This window comes from Rhincodon typus, chromosome 3, assembly GCF_021869965.1.
Source record: "Rhincodon typus isolate 14 chromosome 3, sRhiTyp1.1, whole genome shotgun sequence".
NCBI lineage: Eukaryota > Metazoa > Chordata > Chondrichthyes > Orectolobiformes > Rhincodontidae > Rhincodon > Rhincodon typus.
The window spans coordinates 125,894,171-125,906,909 of NC_063334.1; the positions used below are offsets into that span (position 1 = coordinate 125,894,171).

General features: G+C 47.1%; 1 protein-coding gene across 1 annotated transcript in view; it reads right to left on the bottom strand.

Annotated features, from left to right (window-relative positions):
* Positions 1-599: 599 nt before the first annotated feature.
* fbxo4 (F-box protein 4) overlaps positions 600-12,739 on the bottom strand; it is a 13,070-nt gene continuing 930 nt past the window's right edge. Inside the window, exons 2-7 of the mRNA XM_020522583.2 lie at positions 10,613-10,839; positions 6,451-6,671; positions 5,835-5,910; positions 3,730-3,917; positions 2,581-2,756; positions 600-978 (exon numbers count right to left, since the gene is read on the bottom strand). Of these exons, the coding sequence (XP_020378172.1) occupies positions 898-978; positions 2,581-2,756; positions 3,730-3,917; positions 5,835-5,910; positions 6,451-6,671; positions 10,613-10,839 (969 nt within the window). The 3' untranslated portion in view covers positions 600-897. The remainder of the gene's footprint in view (positions 979-2,580; positions 2,757-3,729; positions 3,918-5,834; positions 5,911-6,450; positions 6,672-10,612; positions 10,840-12,739) is intronic.

Genomic DNA, 12,739 nt, shown 5'->3' on the forward strand with positions numbered 1-12,739 from the left:
ATGCTGCTTGGCCTGCTGTGTTCATCCAGCTCTACACATGGTTACAATATTGTGCCTTTTTCTGAGTTTATGAATTGCTGCTCTCTGCACCTGGGCTAAGGTCTCAGGCACTCTCCTGGGGCCATGGTAAATACACCCTTCTCAAATGTGACACATTGTGAGGTGCTTTCCCAAACTCCTCCATCATTGTAGGGAGGCAAGGATCAGGCCTGCTGTAGCCATTAATTAACAGGCTGTCTATGTTTTTACTTTATTCATTCACGGGATGAGGGCGTCGCTGGCTAGGCAACATTTACTGCCCCTCCCTAATTGCCCAGAGGGCAGTTCAGAGTCAACCACAATACTGTGGGTTTGGTGTCATGTGTCAGCCAGACCAGGGAAGGATGGCAGTTTCAATCCCTAAAGGACATTAGTGAACCAGATGGGTTTTTCCAACAATCGACAATGGATTCACAGTCATCATTAGATTCCTAATTCCAGGTATTTATTGAATTCAAATTCCATCTTCTGCCGTGGCAGGATTCAAACCTGGGTCCCCCAGATGTTATCTGGGTCTCTGGTTTAACAGTCCAGCAATAACACCACTAGGCCATCGCCTCCCCACTAATGGCATAGAATGCTTTTTATTCATACCATCCAGCCAATCAATACTGCCCAACACAGCAAAATTCCCACTCAAATGTTTATCCACACAACCATCTGATACAGCAGAGTGTGGGAATCAGCAGAAAGACAAAATCGACTGATTAACCAAGAGATCAGAGGAATTCACCTCCTTGGGCAACAATGCACGGTCATGAGTAAGTTCTCCCGTTGGAAATGGGTGTTTGGGTTCACCAAGCTGTTGGGATATAATGTCATTCCTGAAGGATGGATCCTGCTCCCAGCTGCAGTGGATCACAAGGTGCCAACTTCCCGCAGAATCCATTCAATGCCGTCAAGAAAGCCGTTAAGCGAAAATGCATCTGTATCATGGGCCTGTTCAAAGAAACAAACAGGGAAGGAAAGGATGGTCAGATCATACTCACTATGTTCAAACACACATCCCTTTAACCCACTGAGCGTTAAAGTCTGGCAGCAGAGCAGTGAGAAACTTTCGAACAATGAGACTATGACAGGGGCAAAATAAATATGTTTTCACACAACCTAAGAACCCTGGGTGGTTAAAGTGCGTCAAAACAAACAGGGGAAGCCTACATGAGTTTCTCAGAACTCCAACCTGCAAACAGCTTATAGAAACTCACAAAGAAAACAGCTGAAATTGAAATCTGGGAGAGCAAAGGGAGGACATGGAAAGATAAAACCAGTAAAAGTACAAAGGATGTGCATTTCCTGTGCCTGGAGGTGGTGAGATAGACAAATCACCGACCTGTTGGGTCAGAGATACTTGCCACCTTGTTGCCATTTCAGCGAGTTCTGCGTGGGAAGGTACATGGGCAACATTCTTGACCTATCATCAGCAAAGACCTTTCAGTGGTCAACCAACAGCTCCAACAACACTCAAGAAGCTCAACAAAGCAGCCCGCTTAGCATCCATTCCCTCCACTATCAACGCTCAGTAGCAGCAGTGTGTACTGCAGAAATTCACCAAAGATCCTCAGACAGCATCTTCCAAACCCAAGATCACTTCCATCTAGAAGGACAAGAGCAACAGATACATGGGAACACCACCAGCTCCAAGTTCCCCTCCAAGCCACTCACCATCCTGACTTGGAACAACTTTGTTTATTTTATTTGTTTGTGGGATGGGGGCTTCATTGGCAAGGCTGACATTTGTTGCACGTCCCTAATTGCGTCTTGACCTGAGTCACTTGCTAGGCCTTTTCAGAGGGCAGTTAACAGCCAACCACATTGTTGTGGGTCTGGAGTCACATGTAGGCCAGATCAGGTAAGGGTGGCAGATTTTCCTCCCTAAAGGACAACCACCTGTCAAGTTTGGATTTGTACCCATTTCTTCATATCCTTAGTCTGGGTCTTGCGATTACTAGCCCAGTGATATTACCCTGATGTCACTACCTCCCCAATATCACCATTCTTTCAGCGTCACGTAGTCAAAATCGTGGAACTCTCTCCACTGCAGCATTAATCCACTAGTTTAAGAATAAAATCAGGAATCGAGGGTCACAGGAAATTGCCCTCACTCATGAGCCAGACTCTGGTCTTAGTTGGCAAAGTGGAGCCCAATCTACCATCAGGAAAGTTCTACATGGCTCTGACAATCGTCTTGGACAGACTATTGAAGTGGTCTCTCAGGTTCCCCCCGCTGTTAGTGGCTAGCCGTCAAAGTCATCCCCTAGAAGTGTGCTGCTGGTGACAGACTAGCATTGGCCCTACTATTGGAAAAATGCGAGCTCGCCCAACTCTTGTTCAGTCTCTCTAGCTCTTTGAAAACTCCTCCCTGAGTCCCTGCAAACAGAATGGTTCACCCTCCAGCATCAAGAATTGATATTTCTATTGTGTCATCCCAGGGGGATAGGGTGACTTTCTTTCTCTTTGTAGAATTGTGCAGGGCAGTGGTAAGGCAGTGGCTCCTTATTCATCTGATTTAGCACATTCTCAAGGGCACCCCATCATACTTACCAACCAGGCTCGGTCCAGCTGGCCCAAATGTAACTGGTGAGCCACATAAACACATGGTATCCGTTGTACACCAGGCTGTGAAATACAGCACAAGACCAGGAGGGGGCGGCTTCGAGCACCCAGGCTTGGATCAATCATGGCCTGAATCTGGAGGACTTCCTGCTCTCGCTCATGCCCTGAGGGAGAGGAGACCAGATTGATACATTGCAATCAAGCATGTTACACTGCACTAGTGTGGCACAAAAGTAGTCAGGCCTTGAGCTAGACTAGCTGTGAGCTCTCTTCAGAATGGGGAGACAATCTAGCAGCTCAATGTTTGAGCCAGCAGTGAGGAACATGGAAAGCTCAGCAATCTGCAGCAACCACAGAGCCAGGACTGGCCCACTTATTGCCCAACCCCAACTACCCATCAACCTGAGTGTCTCCCTCGACCAGTTTAAAGGCAATGCAGGTTCAGCCATATTGCTGTGGGTCTGCAGTCACATGTCGGCCAGACCAGGTAAGGATGACAGTTTCCTTCCCTAAAGGACATTGGTGAACCAGATGGGTTTTTCCCAATGTTTGGCAGTGCTCACATGGGTGGTATTGGACAAGCTGTTTAACGCCAGCCTTTGATTAAACAGAAACTTTGCTATTGCCACAAAGAGATTCAAACCGATGTCCCAAGAACATTAGCCCAGTGCTGTGTACACAAACAACCACCTTCCCAAAACTTGTGCTGTCCCCGTCATGGGAGTGTTTGATGGGGACAGTGTAGAGGGAGCTTTACTCTGTACCTAACCCCGTGCTGTCCCTGTCATGGCAGTGTTTGATGGGGGACAGTGTAGAGGGAGCTTTACTCTGTATCTAACCTCATGCTGTCCCTGTCCTGGCAGTGTTCGATGGGGACAGTGTAGACAAAGCGTTACTTTGTATGTAACTCTGTGCTGTCCCTGCAATGACACTCAATGTTCCAAATTACAATGAATTGATAAGAATTGAATATAATCGAAAAGGCTGTTGCTAGGATTCAGTCAGCGTTGGGGATTTCCAGCCATGACTTAGTTGTTGATGAGCGGGTGTGTATTATTCATAATCTGTGATACAGACAAAGTCAGCAGGCCTTGCCCAATGAGAGAGTGTAGTATTGAATGAAAAGGTTGCACTAACTTCTCCTGCCTTCAGCATTTGTCACGTAGATGAAGCCGTTGACCACACTGCAGACATTCTGGACCTGAGGGATGATGCTGTAAGCTGCTCTCGCTGCCTCACCCTGCTTCCCTTCTGCACCTCGCTGTTCCACAAAGAGTCTGTTGACAGCCACATTCTCTTCGAGTCTCGCACTTTCTCGTTCCTTCCTGAAGGAGGTGGAGAGAAAAGAAGAACATCAGCAATACGACCATGACCTTTGTCCATTCGTGAGATTCTGACTGACCTTCAGCACTATCTTCCTGCGCCATCTCTCTCTCTCTCTATCTCTCTCTCCCTTAGGAGGGGAAACCCATTGCAGTCTCTCATGTATCTGCTCAATGACTGTGCCTCAACAGCTTGCTCAGCAGAGAATCTGAAAGATTTACGAACCTCCAAACAAACAAGTTCATCCTTATCTCTGTCTGAAATGACCTGGTCCTTATTTAAGACCATGTGCCCTGATTCAAAAGCCACATGCCCCTAGTCAGGGGAAACCAGCTTACTACATCAACCATTCAGGGCTGCCAGAAGATTTGGTACCTCATGATCTTTCTAGCAAGGACAGGTCTGTCTGCATGACAACACTCGTATGAGTCTCAAAAAAATGTAATCTTATAATTATAATCTTTCACCAATGTAACACAATGTATAGAGAGCTTTAGTCTGTATCAAACCCTGTGCTGCCTCTCATGGGAGTGTTTGATGGGTACAGTGTAGAGGTAGCTTTACTCTGTATCTAACCCCGTGCTATTCCTCAGTTATGTGGTGGAGAGAGGTGCGACTGTACATAGGGTAGGGTGGTGTAATGACGGGATGGATTAATACGTTGGGCTGATGGTGAATGGAGGTATCCTGAGGTGAGATCTTGAGGGCCTGACTCACATCACTATAACAGGGTCAACATTCCAACACTTTTATGCTACCTCTCATGTCCTACTCCCAACTTGGAGGTTCCAAGTCTATCTCCATCTCACCTCCTAGAGCCCTACTCCCTCAAACCTCACTCCTTCCCAGAATAAAAATGAGGGGGGGCCTGCTGAGTAAGGAAGCTTCCCAACTAGATCCTGCACTTCCTCCATACAACGTCATGTCAAACTCAAAAATTTGATCTGGATGTCAGACAGGAACGATGTTCACTGGTGGTGGGAGAAAAGAACAAGGAGACAGAGTTTATAAAATTCAAGCTAACTATATCGAGTCATGTCAGGGGGAAAGACTTAAGGAGAAGCTGGGTAGGCTCGGAGTTTTTTCACTGGAGCGTAGGAGGCTGAGGGGTGAACTTATAGAGGTTTATAACATCATGAGGGGCATGGATAGGGTGAATTGCCAAGGTCTTTTTCCAAGGATAGGGGAGTCCAAAAATAGGGGGCATAGGTTTAAGGTGAGAAGGGAAAGATTTAAAAGGGACCTGAGGGGCAATGTTTTCATACAGAGGGTGGCGTATGTGGAATGAACTGCCAGGGGAAGTGGTAGGTGCAGGTACAGTTGAGAGGCATAAGGGCCAAATGCAGACAAAACGGACTGGTTTAGTTTGGGAAACCTGGTCAGCATGGATGAGTTGGACCGAATAGTCTGTTTGCATGCTGTTTGACTCTATGACTTATTCACAATGGGCCCAGAAATCTGGATTCTCTCTCTACCAATTTGCTGAAACTGGCTTGAGATCCATGAGGAGTGGGACCAGGTCATAATATCGAAACAGGATTCAGTGCCAGTGGTTTTTGAATAAGAAAGCCTAAATTTACATTTTGTCGAAATTCAATTCCCTGTGTAGTTGGTATTAAACTGAAATTTAGAGTTTAGGTTCTGTAGTTGTCAGCCTTGACCAGGGTTTGAGCAATCTCCTGTAGAAAAGCTCAGGCAGGCCACTGTCTAAGGAGCATATAAAACTGGCCAACTTAGTGCAACTTATCTCCGATGTCCCCTGTAATGTTTTTCCCACTGCACAGTCATCCAAGATCTCTGCATGAAAGAAGCTTCTGGAAGTGGAAACCAGTTATCATCATGTGTGGACTTCCCAATGACTGTCTAGCCACACAGATTAGAGGAAACATTGCTTAGCGTTTAAGCACATTAACACTCACCAGGTTGTTGAATATAAAGTCAGAATGTTAAACTTATATTCATTTTTGAATAAGAAGGTGATTCCAGATCCAATTCCTGAAAATAGAAAGGTAGCAGTTCAGAGAAACAGTTTCACCTTGGAACAGACCTTACAAGAAAATAATAAGGACCTGTGGAATTATACAAATAAACCGAGCATAGAGTGAAAAGCAGCAAGGCTCGTCCACGCCTCTGCCTCACTGTGTCCACCGCATCAGAAAGCACAGATCTTCACTGGGAAAGGTAATCCAGTGCCCACATGGAATGCTCAATTGCAATTTGGGGCAACTGTCCAAGACAACTGGATAGGAGAACACAGGAGATCTCCCTCTGCACTGTCGCCATCAAACACTCTCACAGGGACTGCATGGGGTTAGATACAGAGTAAAGCTCCCTCATCAAACACTCCCAGGACATGGACAGCACAGGGTTAGATACACATTAAAGCTCCCTCTACACTGTCTCCCATCAAACACTCCCAGGACAGGGACAGCACGGGGTTAGATATAGATTGAAGAATAATGTTCTTCCCTCAACTCGATCATGAAGTATTAGTGGGGGAATTGGAGGGTGGGGAAGGGGAGGGATATGACTTACCATCAATCTGTCGCTGTGGTAGACTGACAACAGGCAGCATTCCCGGTGAGTTCATCATCTTCGTGACCAGTGAGATGTCCAGTTGCTCCAAGCCAGGCCCGAACATGGCAAACCGTGGCTCTGTCTGAGAGACCAGTGAGTACAACAAGGAGGTGACTGAGCTATAGGCACTGGGGCTCACTCTCCTGTGCTTTCTGCCCTCGGGGCAGCTCGTTAAATACCTGCTCGGAAAGAAACAGCATTCCTGAATACTCGCACCTGGCTTTCCTGAGCAGTGGTCACAACAGGACTGAAGCTCAAGGACAGGGGACTTTGGAAAAGTGAGAGAAAACAGTCAGTCACTCAACAGCAGCAACAAGCTCCAGTTTTAAAAAGGTGTAGGAACAGAGAGAGACCATTTGGCCCTTTGAGTCTGTCCTACATTCACCCAGCTTAGATCCATTGACCTCAATACCCTTGTCTGGCAGAGATTTAAGGGGGTGACAGTGGCGCAGTGCTAACGTCACTGAACAAGTAAACAAGTGCTTGGACTAATGCTCTCGGACACACGTTCAAATCCCACCTCAGCTGCTGGGGCGAGATGAATTCATAACTCTGGGATTCAAAGTAGTCTCAGCAATGGTGACCAGGAAATGATTATAGATTGTTATAAAAATCCATTGGGCTCACTAACTTCCTTTAGGGAAGGAAATCTGCCATTCTTACCTGGTCTGACCTATATGTGACTCCAGACCCACAGCAATGTGGCTGACTCTGAACTGCCCTCTGAAATGCTAAGGGAGACACTCAATTCCAGGGCAATTAGGAAGGGGCAATAGATTCCTGGCCTCATCAGCGACACCTGAATCCCAAGGAAGAAATGAAGAGACAGATTGCACTTATTGAGATTGAAAGACAGAGCAGAGAGAGGGCCATGTTGCTGGAAGACATTCTGAGGTCACTCAGAGTATCGAGTGAAAGGACTTTAAAAGGACAGTGGGAGTTTCACCCCAACGTAGCTAGAAAAAGATAGCCTGTTGTACCCATGATTATTTGGCATGTGCTGCCCAATCACAGAACCAGCCTGTACTCTGCCTGTTCCCAGCAGCTGCAGGAATAATCCTTAGGGTGCCAACTCTTACACTAATAACCCGTTTCACATCATCAGTCAGGTTTATCATGTGGCTCTGATACATTTACTAGAAATGGCACATGGTTGGGCCCAATGTCCTAGACCCAACCATTTTCAGCTGCTTCATCAATGACCTTCCCTCCATCATAAGGCCAGAAGTGGGGATGTTCGCCGATGATTGCACAATGTTCAGCATCATTCACAACTCCTCAGATACTGAAGCAATCCGTGTTCACATGCAACAAGATCTGGGCAATATCCAGGCTTGGGCTGACAAATGGCAAGTCACATTCATGCCACACAGATGCCAGGCTATGACCATCTTCAATAAGAGACAATCTAACCACCACCCCTTGACTTTCAATGGTGTTATCATCACTGAATCCCGCACTATCAACATTCTGGGGGTTCCCATGAACCAGAAACTGAACTGACTCGCCACATAAACAGAGTGGCTGCTAGGGCGGGATGGTTCGATTCCACCCTCGGGCAACTGTCTGTGTGGAGTTTGCACATTCTCCCTGTGTTTGCGTGGGTTTCCTCTGGATGCTCCGGTTTCCTCCCACAGTCCAAAGATGTGCAGGCTATGTGGATTGGCCATGGAAAATTGCCCATAATGTTCAGGGATGTGTGGATTAGGTAGATTATAGGGTTATAGGGGGATGGGTTTGGGTGGGACTTGAATCTGGGCCTCAGTGTGGACTTGTTGGGTTGAAGGGCCTGTTTCTACACTGAAGGGATTCTACGAAAAGAGCAGCTTCGAGCTAGGAACACTGCAGCGCTTAAGTCACCTCCTGTCTCCCCAAAGCCTATCCAACACCTACAAGGAACAGGTCAGGAGTGTGATGGAATACTCCCCACTTGCCTGGATGGGTGCAGCTCCAACAACACTCAAGAAGCTTGATACCATCCAGGACAAAGCAGCTGCTTGATTGCCACTACATCCATAAATATCCACTCCCTCCACCACCGACACTCAGTAGCAGCCGTGTGTACTATCTATAAGATGCACTGCAGAAATTCACCAAAGATCCTCAGACAGCACCTTCCAAACCCATGACCACTTCCAACTAGATGGACAAGGGCAAAACATATCTGGGAACACCCCCCTGCAAGGTCCCCTCTGAGCCACTCCCCATCCTGACTTGGAAATATATCGCCATTCCTTCACTGTCGCTGGGTCAAAATCCTGGAATTCCCTCCCTAAGGGCATTGTGGGTCAACCCACAGCACATGGACTGCAGTGGATCAAAAAGACAGCTCACCCCCACCTTCTCAAGGGGCAACTAGGGACGGGCAAGAAATACTGGGCCCAGCCAGAGACACCCACATCCCATGAGTGAATAAATAAATACATATTCCCAGGCAGGAACCCACCTCTGCAAATAAAAGAAATATGTTAAAGCACTTTGTGTCTTTTTGAATTACTGCGGTGCTTGGGGAACCAATTACTGCCCTGCTGCTTTCTTCACAGCAATGTTCCAGCCAATCAGAATCAATGTGCCAACCAACCAGCATCCTTTGTTCCAGTAGCACATATCGTTGTGATTATTGGAAATTTGACATTCTTGCATTTGTCTGGATACTTGTCACCGTTTTCAGAAAAGGGAAGAATAAAATTTCAGATGCAGGATCACTGGACTCAAGACATTAGCTCTGTTTTCTCTCTCCACTGATGCTGCCAAACCTGCTAAGTTTCTCCGGCAATTCCTATTTTTAAATACAATTTCAACCAGCTTCAACCATGGACTGCAGTGGTTCAAGGTGACAGCCCATCACCACCCTCTCTAGGACAATCAGGGATGTTGATACACTATGTCTAACATTATAGTATAGATATTATATACATCATATAGATCCATATACCAAGAAACATGTTTTAAAATCCTGTCCATTCTCCCAGACTGACGTATCAGTGTATTATCAGAGATTAGATTTAGATTTTATTGTACTCCAGTACAAGAGTACAGGATTAAAAACAGAAGCAGAAATCAATGAAACAGCCAAGAGCACTGGGACCTCTGCTGTTTGTGATATATATAAATGACTTGGATGAAAATGTAGATGGGTGGGTTAGTAAATGTGAAGATGATACAAAGATCGGTGGAGTTGTGGATACTGTAGAAGGTTGTCAAAGGATACAGTGGGATATAGATCAGTTGCAGATATGGGCAGAGAAATGGTAGATGGAGTTTAATTTGAGCAAGTGAGAGGTGCTGCACTATGGGAGATCAAATGTTAAGGAAAACTATATAGGTAATGGCAGGACCCTGACCAGCACTGATGTACATAAGGATCTTGGGGTTCAAACCCTTAGCTCCCTGAAAGTGGCTACGCAAGTAGACGGCATATGGTATGCTTGCCTTTATTGGTCAGGGAATTGAGTACAAGAGTCAGGATGTCATACTGCAGCTTTATAAGACTTCGGTTAGGCCACACTTAGAGTATTACGTTCAACTCTGGTTCCCACATTACAGGACGGATGTGGAGACTTTGGAGAGGGTGCAGAAGAAGTTTAGCAGAATGCTGCCTGGATTAGAGGGTATGAACTATAAGGAGAGGCTAGAAAAACTCGGGTTATTTTCTCTGGAGTGGCAAGGCTGAGGGGAGACTTGATAGAAGTCTATAAAATTATGAGAGGCATAGATAGGGTTGACGGTCAGAATCTTTTTTCCCAGAGGTGAAATGTCTAAAATTAGGGGGCATGCATTTAAGGCGAGAGTGGGCAAGTTCAAAGGAGACGTGAGGGGGAAGTGGTAGGAGTCTGGAATGCACTGCCAGGAGGCAGATACAATAGGGATGTTTAAGGGACTTTTAGATAAACACATGAATATGCAAAGAATGGAGGGATATGGACCAAGGGCAGGCAGAAGGGATTAGTTTGATTTAGCATCATGTTCAGTATATCATGGTGGGCCGAAGGGCTTGTTCCTGTGCTGTACTGTTCTATGTTCTATGAGCAGGTGTGTCAGTGCCCTGCAGAATCAGGCTGCAGATAATCAGTGGGAAGGAAGGTGACTGATCTCTGACTTAAACCAACACCTTACTTACACTGTCATGTAGTCATGCTCCGTGTTTTCGGTCAGTGATTTATTCAGTAATGCTGCGTCCGGCAGTGAGAGATGGTCAACAGAGTCCCAGTGAGGGAGGTCCCGCAGCAGGAAGTAACGCCACAAAAGGGGGTCATGAACCATGGCATTCCAGTAGCGACTGACACATCCGAGCTGGCAGAGATCCCGGGGAGATAGTAAGCCCATGATGTACATCTGTACCTCCGCCTGTAACAGGAGCACAGCAAGATTGTTAAAGTTTTACGGCTCAGGACAGGAACGAGAGCGCTGGGGTCAGGATTCCTAAAGAAAATGGAGGTTGATTGAAAAGACAGATGTTCTGCCTGAGGATTGCAGGACCAATGCAGCAAGGCCACATTTCAAACATTCACATGTACATGGTCTGAAATCTGGTATTTCTGGTTTATGCCCTCAGGAGATTTAATTCATTTGTTCATACAATGTGGCTGTATCTAGGATTCCCTCAGCACCCAGAGCATAATTCAGAGTCAGCCACATTGCTATGGGTCTGGAGTCACTCATAGACCAGACCAGACCAGGCCATGTAACAGAAGGCAGATTTCCGACCATTATGGATGTGAGGGAACCAGCTGGGTTCTTATGACAATCAGCTTCATCATTCAAGGAGAATTTAAATGGAGATGTTTATTCCATTCAAGTTTCACCATTTGCTACAGATTGAAGGAGGGACACCATATTCTGTTGGCAGTAAGAGATCCACATCAACATATTCCATCATTGACCAAGACACAGGTTCATCCAGAACTAAGATATAGAATAACACAGTGTGGAGCTGGAGGAACACAGCAGGCCAGGCAGCATCACAGGAGCAGGAAAACTGGCGTTTCAGGTTGGGAGTCTTCTTCAGAAATGGAGGAGGGGGAAAGGGAGCTCTGAAATAAATAGAGCGGAGAGATGGGGCTGGGGAAGGTAGGTGGGATGGTGATAAGTGAGTGCAGGTAGGCAGTGGTGGGGATTGGTCAGTGAGATGGGAGGAGTGGATACGTGGGAGACAAGACAGACAGGTCAAGGAAGCGGGGATGAGAGGTAGGGTTGGTCATGGGATGAGGCCGGGGGTGGGGAGATTTTGAAACTAGTTAAATCCACATTGAGGCCATTGGGTTGGAGGCTCCTGAGGCGGAATATGAGGTGCTGCTCCTCCAGTTTTGGGCGGTGTCATTGTGATACTGGAGGAGGCCCAGAATGGACATGTCGTCCAGGGGGTGGGAGGGGGAGTTGAAGTGGTTTGCGACTGGAAGGTGTTGTCATTTGTTGCAAAAAGAGTGCAGGTCCCCTACAAAGAGGTCTCCGAGACTCCACTTGGTCTCCCCAATGTAGAGGAGGCCACATCGGGAGCAGCAGATGCAGTAGACCACATTGACAGATGTGCAGGTGAACCCCTGTCTGACCCTCTCATCTCACTGACCAATCCCCACCACTGTCTACCTGCACTCACCTATCACCATCCCACCTACCTTCTGCAGCCCCAACTCTCCGCTCTCTATTTATTTCGGAGCTCCCTTCCCCTCCCCCATTTCTGAAGAAGGGTCCCGACCCGAAACGTCAGCTTTCCTGCTCCTCTGATGCTGCCTGGCCTGCTGTGTTCCTCCAGCTCCACACTGTGTTATCTCTGACTCCAGCATCAGCAGTTCTTACTATCTCTTCATCCAGAACTGATGTGTTCCATTGGGACAGTGTAGAGGGAGCTTTACTCTGTATCTAACCCTGTGCTGTCCCTGTCCTGGGAGTGTTTGTTGGGGGACAGTGTCAAGGGAGCTTTACTCTGTATCTAACCCCGTGCTGTCCCTGTCCTGGGAGTGTTTGATGAGGGACAGTGTAGAGGGAGCTTTACTCTGTATCTAACCCCGTGCTGTCCCTGTCCTGGGAGTGTTTGATGGGGGACAGTGCAGAGGGAGCTTTACTCTGTATCTAACCCCGTGCTGTCCCTGCCCTGGGAGTGTTTGATGGGGGACAGTGTAGAGGGAGCTTTATTCTGTATCTAACCCCGTGCTGTCCCTGCCCTGGGAGTGTTTGATGGGGGACAGTGTAGAGGGAGCTTTACTCTGTATCTAACCCCGTGCTGTCCCTGCCCTGGGAGTGTTTGATG